Source organism: Triticum urartu, chromosome 5A, assembly GCF_056163025.1.
Source record: "Triticum urartu cultivar PI428250 chromosome 5A, HENAU_Tu73, whole genome shotgun sequence".
Lineage (NCBI taxonomy): Eukaryota > Viridiplantae > Streptophyta > Magnoliopsida > Poales > Poaceae > Triticum > Triticum urartu.
In genome coordinates, this window is record NC_141877.1 from 539,223,784 (window position 1) to 539,245,258 (window position 21,475).

General features: G+C 44.4%; 3 protein-coding genes across 7 annotated transcripts; 1 reads left to right on the forward strand and 2 right to left on the reverse strand.

Annotated features, from left to right (window-relative positions):
* Positions 1-1,762: 1,762 nt before the first annotated feature.
* On the forward strand, positions 1,763-7,398 carry LOC125510368 (UTP--glucose-1-phosphate uridylyltransferase). Its single transcript, XM_048675516.2, has 20 exons — positions 1,763-1,953; positions 2,059-2,106; positions 2,220-2,311; positions 2,409-2,499; positions 4,152-4,212; positions 4,301-4,378; positions 4,469-4,519; positions 4,613-4,686; positions 4,861-4,933; positions 5,372-5,429; positions 5,527-5,639; positions 5,808-5,840; positions 5,937-5,989; positions 6,060-6,135; positions 6,214-6,270; positions 6,356-6,439; positions 6,519-6,617; positions 6,746-6,850; positions 6,951-7,022; positions 7,135-7,398. Exons 1-20 carry the CDS (start codon positions 1,889-1,891, stop codon positions 7,159-7,161), a joined length of 1,410 nt encoding a protein of 469 aa, XP_048531473.1. The 5' UTR covers positions 1,763-1,888; the 3' UTR covers positions 7,162-7,398.
* Positions 7,399-8,481: 1,083 nt separating this feature from the next.
* LOC125510369 (nudix hydrolase 23, chloroplastic) lies at positions 8,482-11,617 on the reverse strand. The gene is made up of 7 exons (XM_048675517.2): positions 11,194-11,617; positions 10,631-10,762; positions 10,317-10,393; positions 9,589-9,724; positions 9,359-9,499; positions 9,175-9,233; positions 8,482-8,905 (listed from the first exon to the last, which is right to left on the reverse strand). The coding sequence occupies exons 1-7, from the start codon at positions 11,377-11,379 to the stop codon at positions 8,845-8,847; spliced, it is 792 nt and encodes a 263-aa protein (XP_048531474.1). The 5' UTR covers positions 11,380-11,617; the 3' UTR covers positions 8,482-8,844.
* A 3,674-nt stretch (positions 11,618-15,291) lies between these two features.
* On the reverse strand, positions 15,292-19,939 carry LOC125510371 (factor of DNA methylation 4-like). 5 transcript variants are annotated; one of them, XM_087521556.1, is made up of 7 exons: positions 19,782-19,928; positions 19,339-19,558; positions 18,628-18,734; positions 18,018-18,537; positions 17,394-17,627; positions 17,099-17,305; positions 15,537-16,057 (listed from the first exon to the last, which is right to left on the reverse strand). In XM_087521556.1, exons 3-7 carry the CDS (start codon positions 18,657-18,659, stop codon positions 15,833-15,835), a joined length of 1,218 nt encoding a protein of 405 aa, XP_087377682.1. In that variant the 5' UTR covers positions 18,660-18,734; positions 19,339-19,558; positions 19,782-19,928; the 3' UTR covers positions 15,537-15,832. The 5 variants fall into 5 exon arrangements, with proteins under 5 accessions (XP_087377683.1, XP_087377682.1, XP_048531477.1 ...); XM_087521557.1 differs by lacking the exons at positions 15,537-16,057; positions 19,339-19,558 and adding an exon at positions 15,292-15,499 and having other exon boundaries at positions 19,782-19,939; XM_048675520.2 differs by lacking the exon at positions 19,339-19,558 and having other exon boundaries at positions 17,394-17,624; positions 19,782-19,938.
* Between the last annotated feature and the right edge of the window lie 1,536 nt (positions 19,940-21,475).

The following is a 21,475-nucleotide window of genomic DNA, read 5'->3' on the forward strand; positions in this document are numbered from 1 at the left end:
TTGACCTCATATAACAAATAAAAGATATTTAGTGATTAACAAATCGGAAAATTAAGTGGTATAGATTTGGAATGAAAACGGGGGAAACCGAAAAGCCTGGCACGTACATGCAGGGAAGTTCTGTAGAACCCTGTTGGGTGGCATTTTTTCTGTCTAAACCGTGTCCGGTCTGGGCGGACAAATGGGGAAGTTGTAGGGGATTTCCTTACCTCAGTGCCTTAGTGAAACACTAGATGTGCAATTGTGCAAATGTAGCATGTTAAATAAGTATACTGGTGGAAGTTAAAGGATTGTGTAAACTTGGGCATTCTCCAGGCCAAGCTTTGTAAAAGCCCAACCTCAAAATCTCAAGCCCGAGCCCGGACCGACCTGGCCTCAGACACATCAATAATGCCTTTTTTATTAACTAATGATTTTTAGGATATTTAAAATATATATTATGTCTGTATTTTAATAAAATAATGATTTATGTCTTGTTTGGGCTTATTTTTGGGATTTCAGGCCGGCTTTGGGCAGAAAAGTTGAGCCCGAGCCCGGCCCAGATGTCGGGCTTTCGCGCCGGACTGTCCATGCCCGGGTCTAGGGTTGTGAAATACTCCACTACGCATACAAGGTCTAAAAGAAAACTCAAGTTGTGTTCTCTCCCAACGCATACTTGGTTGAAACCTGTTAGTGCTTTAAACATGAATTTGCACCGCGAAAATGCACATGCCATAGAGATAGGGGTGTAGGCAGGCACCAAGCTGCCGGGGCATGGCCTGGGGCGTAGCGAGCAAACGCTTCGTTGCATGTAGCAACAGTGATGCACTCTAGCTACAATAGCCATTGCAGCTTTAAGAGTGGCCTAGGGCGTAGGCAGATCCTGACTATGACATTGGTGACGACGGCTTAACATTTGCAAACACATGTATAAGACATGAGCCCTTTAAAACAAGTTTTGTGAATATAATATTCTCAAGTTTTCTAAAAAATACCAAAATAATACTCCCTCTGTAAACTAATACTCCCTCCATTCCTAAATATAGGGTGTATAGTTTTTGGCACGGAAATTAAAGAACACACGTGGAGGTAAAAACTATACAAGTTTTGAGCGAGATTACACCTAACTAATTGGCATGAGAAAATAGAGGAGGTTGCCTAATATAAGAAAATGTAATCACATCCCTAAAAAAATTATCCAAACGAGTGGTGCAATGCAATACACCTTATATTTTGGGTTTTTTATCAAAAATCTATACACCTTATTATATCAAGAAACGGATGGAGTACTATAAGAATGTTTAGATAACTAAAATAGTAATCTAAACGCTCTTATATTAGTTTATGGAGGGAGTAATAATCAAATGCATATGTATGGAGGGAAAACTTTTGTTTGTTTGGTTGGTTGTGTGAAGGCCAACCAAGTTAACTTATGGCGGTGCCAATGGTATTGTTCGAAATTGAAAGAGCTGAGCCTAACCACACCGATTAGTTCGTTTTTTTTAGGAAAACCTCACTGGTTAGTTGCCGAAAGCGAGCAGTAATGAGAGCACGCCCGCCCGCACGCACCCGCAAGAAATGCCAGGCTGTCGCCCGTAACAAACCTCGCGGGCGCGCGCCGTCCCGTTCCCCGATCTCGACGCCCACGCTCTCCACCCTCTTTCCGTTAGCTGACTGCCGGCCCCCTCCGCGGGCGCCACGTGCCCCGACGCCGTCAGCGCAGAGGCACATTCCGTCGCGCATCCCGGCGATGCGGTGACGGAGACCGCGGCGCGACCCCTATAAGAAAACGGAGCCGCATCGCCTCACACCGCCACCTCTCCCTTCCAGTCATCTGACATCTGCTCCCGTCCTCTCCTCTTCTCTTCCCCCCGAAGCAGCAGCGTCCCTCCTCTCCGCCCGGATCGCGATGGCCGCCGCCGACTCCAAGATCGACAACCTCCGCGACGCCGTCGCCAAGCTCGGCGAGATCAGGTGCCCCGCCCGACCCCTTCCCTCGCCCGGATCTAGCAGTGGCCAGTAGGCGCCGACTCCGCTCCCGCTCAACTGTTTCTCTGTTCTGTTTTGTCGGTGTCGCAGCGAGAACGAGAAGGCCGGCTTCATCAGCCTCGTCTCGCGCTACCTCAGGTAATAATGCGAATCCCCCCCGCCTCCATGGTTACGCTTGCCTCCGACGATCTGCTACTTGCGTGCCTGCGTGGGGTGGTTTCTGACGGCTGTGCTGGGTGGTATGTCTGCAGCGGCGAGGCGGAGCAGATCGAGTGGAGCAAGATCCAGACCCCCACCGATGAGGTGGTGGTGCCCTACGACACCCTCGCGCCCCCTCCCGAAGGTACCATCTCATCTCAGATGCTTCTTCGCGTGCTCGATTCGGATTCGATTCGAATCTTCACTCACTGTGTGTCTCTGTTTGTGTGTGTGTGCTGCAGATCTCGACGCCATGAAGGCTCTGCTCGACAAGCTCGTGGTGCTCAAGCTCAACGGAGGCCTCGGCACCACCATGGGCTGCACCGGCCCCAAGTGAGCACCCCACCCCACCCATCCTCTTCGCAGCTCCCGATCAGTTGATTTAGCTTGCATACGTGTGGATCGTGCTACTTTCAGTTAGATTCGTTTGAACACTGTAGTCTCGCAGCAAACTACATGCCATGCTCGTATCTTCGTGTGTGCGATCCTGCTTGTGCTGGCCACGGGTTACTGTTGTTGTTAGTTTTCCGGCTGGGCCGTGGTTTTAGCACACCTTTTCTCACATTCAAATGTTTGCTCAATTGCGATGCCATGTCATGTTGGTTTCTTCATGTGTGCAATCCTGATTATGGCCGTGACGAGTCACTATTGTTTGTTAGTTTTCTGGTTTGGCCTCCAAATGTTTGGTCAAATGCAATGCTGTAACTTTATCATCAGTTACTATGGGCTTGTGGCCTGCTATGGTTACCCATATTTATGTTAATCTTGTTTCCACATGTCACTTTTAGATCCACCTGCTATTATACTTATTCCAGTTCTGTTTGTGGAGTTTTTCTCCAAAGTTCATGATCTGGAAGTGCATGACATGTATAATATTCTTCTTGTCGCTTTCAAGGCTCCGTATGTTTATGTTCCTTCTCTTGATTCGCTGTGGCTGTAATACATATAGGTCGACCTGTCTGCTTCCAAGTGCATTAATGAATTAGTCATAGAATTGCCATTGCCTACTCATTTCATTCTTGTTGTGATACCTTTATTACTCTAATGTAGTCCAGTTGTCATGTCATGTTGTGGTTGCCCTTATTTTGCTATTGCCTACTCCAAATGTTTGGGCAGTTAATATGGGCTTGTGGCGTAGTATGGTTGCCTGTATTTCTGTTAAGTTTATTTGCACCTGTCACTTTTAGATCCACTTGCTATTATACTTATTATAGTTCTGTCTGTGGAATCCTCCAAAGTTCATGATTTGGAAGGACATGAACAATATTAATACGGGCAACTTTCTATACTCCCTATTAATACTTGTTAATATTCTCCATGTCACCTTCTATACTCTGTACGTTCTGTTCTTTCTCTTGATTAGCTGTGGCTCCAGTACTTATATGTGAAGTCGGCTGCTTCCAAGCATATCAGTGAAATTAGTCATAAAATTGCTATTGACTGTACTCATTGTTCATTCTTGTTGTGACATCTTTATTACTCTGACGTAGTCCAGTTAAACCAGTACCAGTTTCATGGAGAAATGAAATTGTGAGTGGGAGCTCCTTTGATCCAAAAAAATAGTTCGATTAATCTGGTTCTCTGATCAATGTTATCAAACATTAAGGCTATCAGTTCTCTTTATCTTTCCATTTACGTATACTTGCAGCAATTTGACATATGTGACTGCTGCCAGCCTGCACTGCTGAATATGACCATCCACTTATTTTCTAGACTCTGTTGGCCAGTGAAACATTGATCATTTGAACATGGCGTTGTGGTAGACTATGAATAGAACATGATTTACTTAGGTATTTATTTAGGTGTATGTTTGATACAGCATGCCAATATTTATTTAGGTGTATGTTTGATACAGCATGCCAATATTGGAAATATATTGGAAATATTGGAAATATATTGGAAATATTGGAAATATAGGTGTATGTTCCACTTCATTTTAAATATAGGGACCTTCAGCACGTAATAACATAGCTCACTGCATGCAGGTCTGTCATTGAAGTTCGCAATGGGTTTACATTTCTTGACCTTATTGTGATTCAGATTGAGGTATTCTTAGTTTCTACTGATATTCTCTGTGCACCGACTTGATGTAATGTGTAATTGTTTGTGCCTTACAAGTTTCACCTGTATGCAGTCCCTGAACAAGAAGTATGGATGCAGTGTTCCTTTGCTTCTAATGAACTCTTTCAACACTCATGACGACACACAGAAGGTTGATATCCCACTTCCCCTATTTATTTCCTGTTGAAAAGATGACTTTCTAAATTTGGACCAACATACTTGCATAATGACCTGCTTGTAGATTGTTGAGAAGTACTCCAACTCCAACATTGAAATTCACACTTTCAACCAGGTATGAAATTAGTACTTTCATCTGTTTATTCAACTATATCAGATTTTACCCCACTACTTGCGGCGTCAATTAACAGACACATGTTTCTCTCAGAGCCAATACCCTCGCATTGTTACTGAAGACTTCTTGCCACTTCCAAGCAAAGGGCAGACAGGGAAGGATGGCTGGTTAGTTTTCTCTAACTATTCTTGTCTTATTCTTGGAATACCAATGGATGATCATTTCATTTTATGATATTTCAAATATTAGCTTTGCCTTTATGCTTTATTGATTCAACTTTGTCGGACTTGACTGTCCAAATAATTTTTTGAAGTCTAATATTGTGGTTTTTGAATGTGAAGGTACCCCCCAGGCCACGGTGATGTGTTCCCCTCTTTGAACAACAGTGGAAAACTCGATACCTTACTGTCACAGGTGAGCACAAATGGCTTAACCTTCTATGTAGGCGAACGGATTACTTTGACAGGTTGATTGGTTGCATACTACTCCCTCCGTCCCATAATGTAAGACATTTTTTGACACTTATATTATGGGACGGAGGGAGTACAACCTTATCCAGATTTTGTTTTTTGACATGGATTAGTTTGCCTTTGTGATCCACATCTTCATAGCGTGTTTTGTTTTGAAGTTTACAAAAAATCTATGTAGTGTATGTTTCTTATACAACAACAACAACAATAACATAGCCTTTAGTCCCAAACAAGTTGCATACTACAAACTTCTTATAATTTAAATAAATAAAAAACCACCTACAATTTGCACATCATCTGTAGGGACTTACTTAACTTTGCTTACAGAATCCAAACACCTTCATATATTATTGTGCTTACTATTTTGCCAATCTTCTCTCAGGGAAAGGAGTATGTCTTCGTGGCGAACTCAGACAACTTGGGTGCTATAGTTGACATCAGTATCCAAATATGATCAGATTTATTAATTTCCAATCTGATTCTTTTCACCTTTTTAGTGTTACTTTGTGCCATAAATGGAATCCTTAACCATCACAGAGATACTAAACCACCTGATCACTAACCAGAATGAGTACTGCATGGAAGTTACTCCAAAAACATTGGCTGATGTCAAAGGTGGTACCCTCATCTCATACGAAGGAAGAGTCCAGGTACACTAATACTTTCCTCCTGGCTTGCCTATTACTAGCTCTTAATTATCTTTGCTGATAAGCAAACATTGAAAGTAATGGCTGCAGTGTAATTTGCAAGTTGCAACATTAACTTTGAACCTACATGACATGAATGAATCACTCATAATTTCTCTCTATTACATGCAGCTCTTGGAGATTGCCCAAGTCCCTGATGAGCATGTAAGTACCATCTCCGTGAACTGTGTTGTTCCAAGTCATGAGAGTATTATGAGGCTAAATAGCTGATGAATACTTTCCCTTTGTGTATTTGTTCAGGTGAATGAATTCAAGTCGATTGAGAAGTTCAAGATATTTAACACCAACAACCTGTAAGAATCTAAGCCATGTCTTCATTTGATTAAGAACTCTCTGTTCCTTCCTAACAGCTTCTGGCATCAGGTGGGTGAACTTGAAGGCGATCAAGAGGCTTGTAGATGCTGAAGCACTTAAGATGGAAATCATTCCGAACCCTAAGGTACATCCGTCATCCTTAGCGTGAATCTCAGTTCCATTCTGTTCATTTGCTTTTTATCTAAGCAGCTAGTTCTTGCAGGAAGTTGATGGCGTGAAAGTCCTGCAGCTAGAAACCGCAGCTGGAGCAGCGATCAGGGTATAGGCAAACATATCTCAAAATGTTGTGTTGGGCTGCCCACTTTTTGTTCTTGATGTACTCAAATGCTTTTCTTTCCTTCTAGTTCTTTGAGAAAGCAATCGGCATCAACGTTCCCCGCTCAAGGTTTCTGCCCGTGAAGGCTACATCTGATTTGTTGCTTGTGCAGGTATATCTGAAATCCCTTCCATGTTTTCTGGTTTGGTGCCATGATGAGACAACTGCTGACCTCATTTTTTTTGTCCCAGTCTGATCTCTATACCTTGGTTGATGGCTACGTCATCCGCAACCCAGCCAGAGTGAAGCCATCGAACCCTTCAATTGAGCTTGGTCCTGAGTTCAAAAAGGTAAGCCATCTTAATCATAAGAATTTTGTCAATTAGTTGATAAAGAAATTGTGTTGAAGAAACACGTGAATGGTGAAAGAAGCTGAAATGTGGTTGTGACTTGCATTTTTTTTCCCGACAAATTGTAGGTTGCCAACTTCCTTGCCCGTTTCAAGTCGATCCCCAGCATCGTTGAGCTCGACAGCTTGAAGGTCTCTGGTGATGTCTCGTTTGGCTCTGGAGTCGTACTCAAGGTAAACTTCTAGGAGTAGTTAACATTCTCCTTTTTGCTGCAGTTAATTATTGTGTACGAATGGACCTAATGCTAATCAAATCTGCTCATCCCATCTGCAGGGCAACGTGACCATCGCTGCCAAGGCTGGAGTCAAGTTGGAGATCCCAGACGGAGCTGTGCTCGAGAACAAGGTAAGCCTTCATTTCACATCCCAACACCTACCCAATCTGAAACTGTGTGGGCTATGTCATGATTGTTATGCATGGTGTCTGACTGACACGTGGCCTTAACTGGCGTCTCCAGGACATCAACGGCCCTGAGGATCTTTGAGCGACGCCCGCCGCCATCGCCAGTCGCATTCCCAGAAACCTTCCGGTCCTCCTTCGCTGAGTTAACCGTCCTGTAATTTTCGTGTGCATTCTGCTGGGGTGTTGTCCTGGGATAGCCCCTTTACATAATAATTGTAATCCCCTCTGTGATGTTCATCTACACTTGTTCTTCCTGGGTGTGCCAGGGACGTAAAATTTCTTTTGGTTATATGATGCCCATAGTTTTCACATGCCTAAATTTGTTTCTTCTTTCGCCCTGCTGGGCTGTAAGAGTTGCTTTTTGCTAGAGTATTTTGTGTCTCCTTTGGCAGTTGTGCCATGCGTAATCCACACTTGGTTGTGGCCATTTTAGATCACAAAGATACCGTCTATTGACAATCTTTCTCGTGGAACCTGAATTGTTTGCTTCCATGCTCCCATTGTGCAAAAAATAAAAAATAAAAAAATAGTGGCAACTTTGTCATGAACTGAAAAGGGATCGTGCTTGGCAACTTTGCATGTGCTTATTCCTTTTCCCAGTTGCCTTGACAAGTATTTTCAGACTGATTGTTGGTTGGTATAGGTGTCGATCATGGTTGCAAAAGAACATGGGCATGAATAAGCCTGCACGGCAATCCAACACTTGCATTGTTCGCATGATATCATGATTCAAAAATCAAATTTAAGCGCCCAAAAAAATGGTAAATGTTCACAAGGCGTCTACAATCCTTAGTAAAGAGTACAAATCCAAATTTGAAACACATAGATAATCTGAAAGATACTCCCTCCTTTTCGGATCTCAAATTTGAAATCTCATCAACCAATGCAGACGATGAGTGGAGGAATGTACCTCATACTTTACAAAACTACCTCGAATAATTTGATGCATTAATCTGGATTAATTGCAGTGCATGCATGCTTGACCACTACTCCCTCCTTCAAATGGATTACAATATACGGATGTATGTAGACATATTTTAAAGTGTAGATTCACTCATTTTGCTCCGTATGTAGTCCATAGTAAAATCTCTATGAAGACTTATATTTAGGAACGGAGGGAGTAGATGAGTAGGAACACTACATGCATTGGTGAGTTCATTTTCAATTCTTTCATGAAAAGATTTAATGCACCTTGGAATCTCAAAAGAAGATGGAGATGAGCCCTTTAAATCTGAAAAACAAAAAAACTGAGATAAACCCTATAAATCGGAAAGGAGGGAGTAGTAGATATATGTCCTGTGAACATTCAGAATTTTCTGAAACATCCAAATTTGTTTTTTCATGGCATGGTACATGGTATCACAGTATATTTCCCACACATTGTAACTGAAGAGTTTGCAGGTACAGTCGGAAAAACAATTACAGAATTTAGTTTCAAATTGCCATGGCACTCACGACACAAATCTTTTGGGTAAGCTGACAAAAATCTAAATGCACCATCTATTGAATCACTCAAGACATCCTTTGGAAAGGAAAAGGAAAAAGGGCTGAAAAGGGACTTCGAGAAACACAAGCATTTACAATTCCAGCAGCAGCTTAAACAATCTACCACAACTGTGGCCAGATGCCATGCGATGACCCAAGGATCCCACCCATGCCCAGCTCTATCGACGACCAATGTGATTGCTGTGTCGATGTCTCGCGGCTGGTGTTTAACAAGAGCAATCTCATTATGTACCGCGACGGGTCTTGAACCTTCCCAAACTCACACGGCTAAATGGTTGTCGATATCAAAGCTACGGAGATCTGAAGGGCCGGCCCCGATCCTGCAAATTGAAGTAGGACAAGTTATGTAACTTATGTTACAACATGATTTTCAAAAGAAAGAAAAAGATACCATGTCATAGTAATTAAGTACAATAACTGCAAGAATCTATTAACAGTTCATTGTGCAAAAAGTGCTGCCCGCATGATATTATGGAAAGCTGGAAGGTGGATTATGCATTCAAGTTCAGAGATCATGACAGTGAGAATTAACAGGTCAAGGGGTATTGATCTTGATAACGACCACAGGCTGCAATTATGTGAGTTGTACCTCTTGTTTATAGTGCAATAATGGAATTTGATGTTCCCAGCCTTGACATCTTCAATATACTGCAAAAGTGTGTACAGATGTAAGAAGCTTATGATGTCAAAAGTGCATAACTGGATGTACAGATGTAAGAAGCTTATGATTTGCCAGAAAACACAATGCTTGAACTGGAGGAGAGGGGGCGTACCATTCTCAAAGTGACGATGATTGAAGAAAATGCTAGAGAATCGAATGGTATATCATCCAGAGCAAAAAGTGCACATTCTAGCGACTCGGATCCAGGTGAGAAACTGGGGGTCTTCATTCTTGCTCGGAAAATAATGTAACTCTACTGCATGCCATCATAATACACAAGAAGAATCCACTTAGTGTATGAAGTTAAGCATGAACTGTCCGATTAGGCTACTTTTCACTCACTTGGCCAATAAGCGGAATATCCAACTGAGCAAAAGGTGAAACTATCTCTACATCTGCACAAGCTTCTTCCAACGTTTCCCTTGAGGCTCCTTCTGCTGCAGACTCCCCGACTTCCAAATAACCAGCAGGAAGAGTCCTGTTGATGTAACCTTGATTAGAATGATAGACCAGCCCCAAAATGACAATGTCCTTAGAGAAAAAGGAAATGCTTTGCAAATGCAAATCAAAGAATGTGGCAGAAAGCAATTGGAAATAATAAGTACTAGTGCATTAGAGGGAGAAAATAAGAGGTCTGTTAAACAGGAAAGGAGCAATCCTGGACCGAGGAAAAAATAACAACAAAACAAACACCATTGCTGTACTCCCTCCGTTCACTATTATAAGATGTTTTTACTTTTTTTCTGAATCGGATGTATATAGACACATTTTAGTGTACTTGTTCACTCATTTCAGTCTGTATGTAGTCCATATTAAAATATCCAAAACATCTTATAATAGTGAACGGATATAAAGATCTATGCAGTTTCATACCACAAATAGTACGAAACAGTTGAGTACATACTTCCTATAGATGTAAAATTGATTTTGATACAACATATGCAGGAAGAAAAATATGCTTGATAATAACAGTATAACATAGTACACACATGCAACTCACCAGTACATTACAGACAACACCGAAAAGCCTGATTACAGCCAATAAAATGGATTCGTCATAAGCAGCTTACCAAAGGCCATAAGCCGGTTCAATCTTTCTTCTGCAAAGGAGGACCTTGTTATCGTGCTCCACAAGGCAACCGACAACCTATAAAGATGACCCAGATTAATGACAAAACAAATGGCCAAAAGCTAACACACCTACAAATGTTATTTGCCATATGAATTTTCATAGTTGAGCAATGACAGATATCAGGTCTGTGCAGTGGAACTCAGAAGCAGTTGGCATTCGAAGCAAGCAAATCACACTATCTCGGTTCAAAATGCATATGCACATATTGTCTGAACTCTGAAGATGATTCATACTCTGATCTTCAGTTCATACCATTTTGGGGTTTTCGTAGTGCACTCTCCCACAAGAAGAACAGACAGCCCTCATCTTCTCATCCCCGTCTGGTACGGCCAATTTCGTCGGACTTCCACAAGCTGGGCAGAAAGGGATCCTCGACTTGGGCACCTGCATAAGGGACGGTTAGCGGTGGTTAGGCGTGTATTCGGCCAGCAACATGCGTTTAGACCAGCTAGAGGGCTAGAGCAACGAGTATTATTATCTGATGAAATCAAAGCTATCATCCACTAATTTCGATCCTGAATCGACGCCACATCCGCCACACGCACGCTAGATAATTGTGCTAGGGAGACAGAGCACCCTGGTTGCAACCAGTAGAGGATGCCTCGTGGCTCACAGTTGCTAAGGCAAAGCATCCCTTCCCATCCACCAGTTGCTAAGTCAACGCACTAGGTGGTTCCATCCATCGACGGCAATTATTCTACGGCCCCAGAATCTCAGCTCGCGACGCCGGCAGCCGGGCGCCTAATCGGCGGCACGGTCAGATATCATACGGATGGACACGTGAGGAGGAGGAGGAGGGGAGGACGCAGGCTCACCGCGGGGGCCGGCGGTGGCGATGGGGCGGAGGGGGAGCTGGCGCCGGCGCCGGAGTGGTTGGAGGCCGACATCCGGAGCGGGCGGAGGCGGGCGGCGGCGGCGGTGCGGGGAAGGGGCTGCGCGCGGCGGGCGAGGAGGCGGGCGGCGTGGGGGAGGAGGAGGTGGTGGGATCTGAGGAGGAGCATGGCGGTCGGGGCGGGCGGGTTTAGTAGGGGGGGAGGTTGGTTGGTGGCGTGGGGTGCGGATGGGAGGAGGACGGCGACTCGGGGAAGGGGAGGCTGCGCGGTGAGGTCGGCCGCGGAACACGTCGGCTCGGTCGGCCGGGCGGTGGTGGTTCGGCTGGGTGGCCGGTGGCTATTGGGCGACGCGGCGGGACGGGGTGGGTCGCCACCGGTGAGCGGTGACGGGGCCGGCGCGCTCGATAAACAATTGGGAAAAATGGCGTGGCGGGTTTATCCTCGGTGTCTTTTTGTCCTCGTGAAAGACATTTTTCAAGGGGGGATGCATGCGTTTCTTCTTTTCTTGTTCCAACCGGATCGCCTCATTTTCCCATTATTACTTACTTTGCGCAGCAGCGAAGTTCATGATACAGAGTGATGAAAAGGAAGAAAGGAAAAAGGCAAAAGCGAGTCAATACAATCCTACTAGAATGTGACACGCGTCTTTGCCGTGAAGTTCTTCAGTTGTAAATCGACGAGTACATAGGAGCATCTCCAACGGCCGCATAAAAATTCCGCGCCCAATAAAAGTTTTAGTGCGTCACTTTAGCATTTTTAATGCGCTGGGACCAAAATCGCTTTAGCAGACGCCCAAAAACGCGTGTCCAAAAAGCAGACAGTGTAAATTATGAAGCGCGCGCAACCCGGAGACCAAAATATGCTGCGCACGATGATGTTTTTCTGGAGCTGTTCGGCGCCCCAAAAGAATAAAATTTTAGTGCGCGGAGCTTTTTTTGGACGCTTGTTGGAGATGCTCTAATTGACGAAGGTTTTTGCGCCCTCAACTTGCCCGCCCGTTTGCGGAAATTACACGAGCGGGCGGCGGGCTCGCGGGGCGAGCCAATTTTTTGGTAGCGATCCAAACAACCACCAAATTCTATGGGCTAGCCAATATTTTGGTACCATCGACATTGGCTTGTGTTGTTTCTTTTTATCGATATATGGTCATAGTTGGTGCAAACGGTATGGTCTTCGAGGTGAAGAGAGGTACTGGGTGGCAGGGGCGGAGCTAGGTTGGGGCCAAACCGAGTCTTGGCCCTCCCAGCCCAGAAAAAAACTAGGGAATTATGACAGAAAATGTGTGCCTGAAAAGACAAGTGTTGTGTATAATTTCTTAGTGTGGCCCATTCAGCAAGCAGCCTGGTTACTGTATACTGTAATTTTGTTGCACGCCGTAGCGTTGGTGTCTACTTTCACATGAGCTCTGCATGGACACCATTATTATCTACGAGTAGGCTTATTAACCCTCAGGCAACAAAGCACACTCTTAGGAATGACCACACAAACGAACCTCGAAAGCCCGGGCCACCACAACCCATCATTTTTAGAAAATTTAGCAACTTGGTATGTTCTCGAAGGCCCTTCCCTTATCTGTGCATCATTTATGATAGTCTCTTCACGGACCTACATCGGTTGTGATTAGAGATGAAAAAGGTAATTTTGTTGTGGCTCAGTGCAGTTTCATCCCTGTTGCTGCAGATGTAATGACCATTGAAGTGTTAGCAATACAGAATGGTTTGAATTTTGCTAATCTCATGGGCTCAGCCCCAGCTAATGCTTCGGTGCCTTAAAGCATCTATCTTTGTATCTATGACATGTGGGCCCAATAGATGACTGACCCATATGTCAATGATCCAAAGGCAGGTGCCTTTAAGGCACCGAAGCTGTGTCCTGCTACTGGATAGGTCATGTTTAAACAATGTTTTTGTTCTGCTAATAAAGCAACACATGTGCTAGCTAATTATAATTTTTGTAATAAGACTTTGCTTGATTGGGTAGATGAGCCCTCAGCTTGCTTAGCCAACAAGCTCGTGGACCTAGGGAAGGCCTTGATGCGGGGTGTCGAACATGAAGGTTCCGAGAGTGAAAAATGATGGTTTATGCAAATATTTTTTCTTCGAAGGAGGTGAAGTGTGCCATTAAACTCACAAGGATGGATTCCACTCTAGGGCTTGATGGATTTTCGGTTTTGTTCTGCAGTAAGTTATGAGGAGTTCTGAAACATTCAGGGCTCTTCGGTTACATAGGGAGACTCAGGGCATCTTCAAAGGCTTTCCTCCCGCATCCGTCTGCGGACACAGATGCGGGAGGTCTCTATCCAACGCTAGCCGAATACATTTTGACAACAACTCAAACTAACCAGACGAATTTTGATCAAACATGACCGAATTTCATATAAACACGACTAGATTTCATATAGACATGACATATTTTATTTAAACTTGACGAATTTCAACTATACATGACGGATTTAATTACATTTACATCAACTAAGCGGAGCTTGTCCGACTAGGTCTAAATGGTCGCCAGCGCCCGTTCCCCGTGTCCGACCATGAACCAAGAGAACTGAACCTTCGCCTTTTCCAGCTCCGCCTCGGCGCTCTCCAGCTCTACCTCCGTAACCTCCGCCTTCGGAGGCCCGGGAAGTGAAGTGTCCGCCTCCACATCGCCGCTAACCGACTAATCGGCCGAAGATGCTCAACCCACCAAGCTTGGCGTCGACGGGAGGGGAGGAGCGGTGGCCTTCCTGGGACCAGAGCGACGACAACCTGTCACACACTACTCTTCCTCGTTGTTGCCGGCACCCGTGGACGTGCCGGCTTCTTCGTGGTGGCGGCGAGGCGCGGCCTCGGCATTGTCCTCCTCCTCCTCGCCGGTCTCGCCGAACACCACCTTGCTCGCGTCGTCGTCGCACTCCTTGTCGGCGGCGGCCATCTCCGCCACCCGCTGCCGGTACTGCCAGCGGGTGAGGCGGGTCTCGCGTGCGGAGCAGTAGGACTCGAGCAGCACCTCCTGCTCCGCCATGTCCGCGTCCGGCGCGACTGCTTTGCCGGCGGAGATCTGCTCTTCCGCCTGTAAATGCTATTGGAGGAGGTGGTTGTTGTAGGCGGCGTTGGCCCGCGCGCTCCCAAAACTGCTCCTCTCGCACCATGTCCATGTAACGGGCACGTGCCTCGCCGATGGTCATGATGCAATTCACTGGCGAGGATGGCATGAAGGAGGAGGATGGTGGCGCGGAGGAGGAGGGTGGCGCCGGTTCGTCGTCGACAACGCCCTTCATTGGGACGTCGTCGTCCTCCGGCTGCTTGTCGGCAGCAATGGCGGCCATATCCTTCTTGTCTAACATCAGCTCGTCCCAAAGAGATTTGGCGAGGGAGGGATCCATGGTGGGAGTGGTGCGGACAGGGATCTGAGGTGCATGACTGCGGCTATGGCTGAGGCATCGGTTTTTATAGCAATGGTGGGCGGCAGAGGGACGGACGGGTGGCGCTAGAGGAGACGCCTCGGCAATCGTGTGCCATGTCTGCATTGATGGCACACGATTGTTCGTCTACGTTCGTGTGTCTTTGGTTTGGATCCTTCCGATCTACGTTATTTTTCATCGGCGGTGGTTGCTGTTCTGGGGTGCTGGTCCTATAGGGCCTTAGCACGACGACTTTCCGACTGTCTACTACAACAAAGTTTGCCCGACTCCGGTGATGGAGGGGCGATGACGGCGGCGCGCCTTCGACTCGCTTCGGTGCTTGTAGTCGTCGCTAGGTGGTCTACGGATCTGGATGTAAATTTTATTATTTCTATTGTTTGTTGTACTACCATGATTGAAGATGAATAGATTGGAAGTTTTTCCCGAAAAAAAAGAAGCTAGCAGGGATCGGTCCGGACTCGTGCAAACCTCCCCACGTTGGTCTTCGGTTTGCGAAAGAAAACGCGTCCGGACCGCGCCGCCAACCGAGACCGAGTTGGATGGCTTCCGCGGTTCGGACAGTTGTGGATGGTTTAAGGATCGGTGTTTGTCAAGTTTTGCCCGTGGCTATCAATGATCTTGTGGAGCATACGTAGACCCACAATAGAAACCAAAGAGCTAATGATTGAGTTGTGCACTTAAAATAAATTTTATGTAAATGCTATTTATGTTCGGTACCAACATTTGTTATTCACGTGCGACATTGGCTTGTATGATCGACGTGCATGGATTTGAGAGTCCAGACTTCAGATATGTGGATGCCGGGAGCAAAATATAAAGGCAGTCCGGGCGTGTCCGCAGACGTATATGTGGCCGGATTTGTCAAGTCGGATTGTAGATGCTCTGAAAAGATGGTGTTGTTAGGCATGGCGAGCAGACATATATCACATAATTTAAATCGAAAAGCTAGTCATCATTCATCCATGTCACGTAACTTAAATCAATAAGCTAGTCGCCATTCATCCATATCACATAACGTACACTGAACAAAATACATACATACATGGTCCTAAGAGGGCAGTTCACAATCTCAGATCAAGTGCCACGGCAGGGATCCCAAAAGATAGCCAGTTCACAGCCTCCTATTAGCGGCATTCATGTCAATGCCAAGCAATGTTGGTGACGATATGGATGAGTCAGCTCTAGTTTTTAAACTACTGGGATATGTCACCATGCTCAGCGTTTCCTCTTAAGGCCGCACCGCTGGAGGAGGTACCCGATGCCGTCCCCCAAGGTCGCTTTCCTATCCTCCTTGTTGTTCCACAGCACAGGCACGGTGGTTCGGCCGCTAGGGTTATACTCATTGATATCACGCAGAGCACCGACCACCAACGCGTACGCGTCTTCGCCACACTTTTCTTTCAGTTTTCCCAGCTTCTCATCGTCCTCGAGAAGAATTAGCTTACACCAATGCGTGCACGATTAGGTTAGATAAACGAGAAATACTAAGTCCATTCTGAAAATGGGAGATGTTAACAAACAACTTCAAAACTTACAAGGACCTTGTGGCTGGGCTGACAGGCAAATTATTCATACATATAGGAATTGCATATCGTGCAAGTGTTGTCTGAACCTTAAACTCTACTACGTACCACAGTACAACAAAACATGGCGAACAAAAACTGTTTATGCGTTCTCAAAAGAAAAGAAAAAACTGTTTATGCTTGTTACAAGACGAAGACACGTATGCTTACGACAAGTTCAGGAAAAAAAAAACTCTTGTCGAGCTTTGAGCTCAAACTACCGATGTATTATGCCAAATTTCAACAGCTAAGAGACGGAGAAGTGTCTAACTTAGCCAAGCAAGAAGGAACTGAGAATGAACACTTGATGAAACAAACTTGCCATAGCTGAGTCCGAGCAGAGCAGGGAATACCATTTGCTCTCGCTAATTTAGCTGACTTAAGGAATATCATAAACATTTTTTTATAAAAGGAATATCACAACCTTGCTATTACCATGCTACAAAGTGGCAAGTTTTTTATCAGTGAAAAGTTTGGTTGCATCACACACAGCCCCATGAGCAAATGCTAGATGTACTCTGTTCTAAGGGCTGACGAATTGCAGATAACTTAACTGGTATACAACTGACCTGACCGTCAGCTTCAGAGAAAAGTGACAAAAGGAAGAAAGCAAGTGGCGAGTAAATACAAACCGCCATTTATTAAATTAGATGCTATGCACCTCAATTGAGAGCAGCTAACATTAACATAAGGTTCTGCCCTGGGAACTTTACAGTGTTGCTTCCCGGCATTGAAGTAGCCAAAATCTATGCATATGCCTGGACTCTCGACGAGGTACTAAATGAAACTTAGCTAACCTGCTACTGTAAGCATAGAAACACATGGCTAAATTTTCAGATTCCTTCATCAAGCATCCACCGAATAATTGAAAGCTCAAGATTACAGGTTATTAGAGAACAATAAATGTGAAGATTATTACCTTCTGTTTGCCTTTGCCGTCATCAGGGACAACTTTAAAAGGGTGCCACTGTGGATTTTTAATCTCATCCTCCCACTCTGAACAAAGAATGGTAGCCTCAATTTCTGACATCTTATGTTTGCAAGCATTGGCAAATGAACGTGAATCAAGATCACCCATTCTTTTAATGCCGACATTTGTCCGGCAACTTGTAACATCCCCCAAGCCCTGCGGCGTATGCAACAGTTAGCTCTAAGATGCAATTCAAATAAAATACTGGGGAGGTGTAAGTGTTCAATCAATGAGGTAAGGTTACCTTTATTAGCTTCTTCCAAGCATCTTGCAACTCATCATTGCTCTTCAGGTCCTTCGTAACCAGAATCCCATGGATTGATTCCATGTATTCTATTTTATCATCCTTCTCTTGTAGCTCCTTATTAAGTTCATCTATTTTCCTCTTTGATTCAGAGTCTTTCTGCTTCATCACTTCCAACTGTCCCTTCAGCTGCTTTATTTCAAACTCAAGGTTCCCTGTGGCATCCGGTTTCTGCTGGAAATGCAGTATCGAGTAACAGATGTGACTTTATATTCACATATAATTTGCATCCCTAGCTGGAGTAGGAGTGATATGCTATCATTTATAAAGTCACAGCCTGACCTTATTCCTTTCTAGTTACTGACCATGTTGTTTGGTGTTTTATGAACACGCGCAGATTCGAAAACCTTTTGAACTGGTGATTTAAATGGTTTCACTAAGGGCTGACAGTTGGACTAAGTAAGCTAGCATGAATTCGCAGAACTCGAGGAATCTGAATTTAAAACTAGCCTAGTAGAACTCTATTACGAGTAGTAGTATAAATATACGAGGAACAGGGGATTCATGACAAAAATTGAAAGAGATTTCCAAGTTTTTTTTTAATGGGAGACATTAGGCACGTACCATTTTCTTCTCCTTGTCAAGATTCTTCCTTGTGCTAAGCAGCAGAGCAAGCTTCTGCATCTCAGATTGCATCTTGGACTCCAGTTGTGCAATAGTTTTCAGACCACCATGGCTTCGCAGGAACTCCCCAGTGAGCCCTGCAGTCCTCCAATCATCAGCCAGGGCAACCCATCCGAATATCTCCCCTGGCAGTGGTCGGAAGGTGTGCGCCTCCCAGCCCCGTTTGCCACGCCCTTGTGCCTCGAAGTGGTTCTCAAAGTCCAAGGCTTTGCCGAGACAAGCATAGTCTTGTCCAAACAACACAATGGCAATCCCAGTGTGGTGGCCGAATTGGTCGCCCAGAGGGATGACCATGTGCGGGCAGAAGCGCAAGAGCCGCTCCTTCAGGATCCCACCTCGCCGCATCCCCCCATCTTTCCACCCACCCATCCACTCAGTAGGCACATTGAGCAGCACGCCCATCCAGGGCCACACGAACTGCTCGTCTCCAACATTTGAGCCTGCTCCAGTTGCGTGAATCCTACCAAAATGGAAAAAGGAAAATTTACAGCCGCCGCATTCCTGTCCTATGGAGCGAAATTGAAAAGAAAGGGGCTGGCATCACACGTACCGTTCAGGTTCAGGTGCCTCGTCAGAATCCATGGGCAAGGCACAAGAGGCTGGTGTGATGATTTATTTATTTCGTAGCTTCAACAAAGTCAGTCGGTAGTGTATGCTCTGTGCTTCATTTTCAAGAATCTCAGTTAGTTGACTAGGCATGTATAAATAGATCAGAAACTAAAAATGGTGGTGCACACTTGGTAGAAATTCATTAACATTATTGTGCTCACTATGGAACAAAGTGCATAGTGGTGTGTCATGTATTGCACAAATACTGAGTGAGTGAGATGGGAGGTGTGATGGCCAAAAACCGAGAAAAAAAGTCACAGACAGGGCGAATACCAGTTCCAAGAAAACAGTTTACACAAAACCAATAGGCATAGTGGCAGATTAAATCATCCTCCAAATTCAGTTTGGCATTACTTTCTACTCCTCCATAACAAAACAAAAAGGGTACGAGACATGATGAGGGGACAAGGAGATGAGGGTATCAATACCAATTCAACAGGTCTGGGCAATATGTGCTTGGAGGTAAACTTTTCATCTCTAATAGTAAAAGAGAAGTTCTCCTGTAAAGTTTCAGCAGAGCAAATAGGCACAGAAAAAATCGACAAGGACGAAGAGATCAATATCTAATATTTTATATTTATTTGATACCTATGTGCAATCTGTACTTGGAGACATATTTTTCCTATTAATTTCGTGAACCAACCAGTCTCACCATGCAGATTCTAGTTCCAGAATGGACCAACTTATTTCATGCGGGATAAAGCCAAGAAAACGGGCCTTATCAGAACGTCGACACCAATACATTTGACACAAATAGAACCAAGTATTCCCTTGGAATCCTTCAATAGCAAGGTCAAATCCCTGGGACTCTGCTCTAGACTAGCGAGAGAGATTTTCACCAAAATTCCACAGGGTCGCGCTGTGTTTAGGGCCTGAATCCAACAAAAACAAATCAAAACAAGAAACTCTCCGCCCGAGCGGCAGAGAACCATAGGGATCCGAAATGCATTGCAGATGAAGGGACAAGGGGCCTAGGGAAAAGGAAAGATTTTTTTTAACAAAAAATGGGGAAAAGGAAAGATTAGGAAACCCTAGAAGGAAGTGGCAGATGGAATGCAGGATGTGGATGGGATTCGGGGGAGAAGGGTTGATTACCGGCGGCGGCGAGGCGATGCGATGCGCGGCGGGCCGCGTTCGATCGTCTTCACTTCCCCTGTGCTGCTGGCTGCTGCTCGTGGTTTCTTCTTCTTCCTTGAAGCAGAGGGAGAAGTAGAAGGGGAGGGCTTGCCTGGGTTGGGTCAAGGTCAACACATGGCTGTGGAAAAGAAAAGAATTCGCCGTCTACCTCAGGGCCCATCGAGTCAAAATTCCAGTGGCATTCACGACTCATACACCCCTAAGAAAAATCATGACTCGTACAAATTGCCCTAAAATGACTGATACAAATAATTTGAAATATCATTTTTCATGAAAACAATTCCTCTTTTTTTTGCGGGTGAAAAACAATTCCCCTTGAATCAGATATCACAAGTACTTTTATGTACATTGCATCAATCAATTATGTAACTCTTGTATACATGCACACTTTCCCATTGCATAGTGACCCAAACAATTGTTCAGGCTGGCCTCGGACACCGCAGTATAGGTAAAATATATGTCCATCTGAAATTTAAAATTTAAAAATTATATTATTACAGTACAATCTCTTTGGGACCTCTGTCGGAGTACTTTGTTCATTGAAGGCGTGGATCTTGAGTTGTAGAGTAGAGCAACGACGCGGAGGACGAGAGAAGGGGGAGTTCCATTCTTGGCTATGGCACACCATCCAGGGCTAGATGAATTAACCATCCATGCTGCGCGCCGCAACATGCTACACATTGTTGGTGCTTTGTGGTAGGTCTATATATAGGGTAACGATATTCTAAGCGTGAGTGTAGAATATCTTATTCTACACCCCCTAGTAATGCTATGTACAAAATCTAGTAAAACGGTGTATAAAATGTAGTAATTCGAATTTTTTTTATCATCTAAGTTTGTAAATTACTATATTGTTACGAAAATTACTATATTTTACATGGTGTGTTACTGTATTTTATATGTACCGTTACTGGGGTGTAGGATAAGCTATTCTACACTCACGCTTAGTTTAGAGTTACTATATATTCTGATCACAACCTGACATGCCCCGCTAGTAATACATTGAACTTCCCTGTGAACTAGGTTGAACTTCCGCCAACATTGCCCAAATGGGTCTTGCCATATACCGTTGGAAAGCTATGGACATCAGTATCATGACCCAACTTAATTTTTTGGCAAAATATAAGCGGTTTAAGAGCAGTTTTGAAAACCGTTTTTTCTTCGCACAAAAAACGTGAATCGTATTTTCGATCGCATTTCTAAACCGTTTATCGGAATGAGGCATATAATATGGCGTTGGAAAGCTGCTGCAAAACCACTCCTTCCACATGTTGAAATTTTTCTCTAATTTCCTATGGTTAAAGAGTAATTTGAAAAAACGTAAAATTTCGTAAACCGAACAGCTGAGTTCGTTTTTTCGATGTTATTTCTAAACGGCTAATCCAATGGAGGCATATGATACGGCGTTGGAAACCTTATGAAAATGCGCTACTTTTTCATCTTGAAAGTTTTTTTTTCTAATTTTGAATGGTTTAAGAGTAATTTAGAAAATGGTCTAAGTCCTTGTATTATATATATATATATATATATATATATATATTCTAATCACGGGATCAGAATAATATTCTGATCACAACATGACATGCCCCGCTAGTAATACGTTGAACTTCCCTGTGAACTAGGTTGAACTTCCGCCAACATTGCCCAAATGG

Coding starts and splice junctions, on each gene's coding strand:
- LOC125510368 (XM_048675516.2), top strand. CDS start 1,889: ATGGCCGCCGCCGACTCCAAGATCGACAACCTCCGCGACGCCGTCGCC. Junction 4,687..4,860: donor CAGACAGGGAAGGATGGCTG/GTTAGTTTTCTC, acceptor TTGAATGTGAAG/GTACCCCCCAGGCCACGGTG. Junction 5,990..6,059: donor ATATTTAACACCAACAACCT/GTAAGAATCTAA, acceptor TTCTGGCATCAG/GTGGGTGAACTTGAAGGCGA.
- LOC125510369 (XM_048675517.2), bottom strand. CDS start 11,379: ATGCTCCTCCTCAGATCCCACCACCTCCTCCTCCCCCACGCCGCCCGC. Junction 9,725..10,316: donor GAACCGGCTTATGGCCTTTG/GTAAGCTGCTTA, acceptor TTACATCAACAG/GACTCTTCCTGCTGGTTATT. Junction 9,234..9,358: donor TCATCGTCACTTTGAGAATG/GTACGCCCCCTC, acceptor ACACTTTTGCAG/TATATTGAAGATGTCAAGGC.
- LOC125510371 (XM_048675518.2), bottom strand. CDS start 18,659: ATGGATTCTGACGAGGCACCTGAACCTGAACG. Junction 18,538..18,627: donor GAGGCACCTGAACCTGAACG/GTACGTGTGATG, acceptor CCATTTTGGTAG/GATTCACGCAACTGGAGCAG. Junction 17,628..18,017: donor TTGACAAGGAGAAGAAAATG/GTACGTGCCTAA, acceptor CTGCATTTCCAG/CAGAAACCGGATGCCACAGG.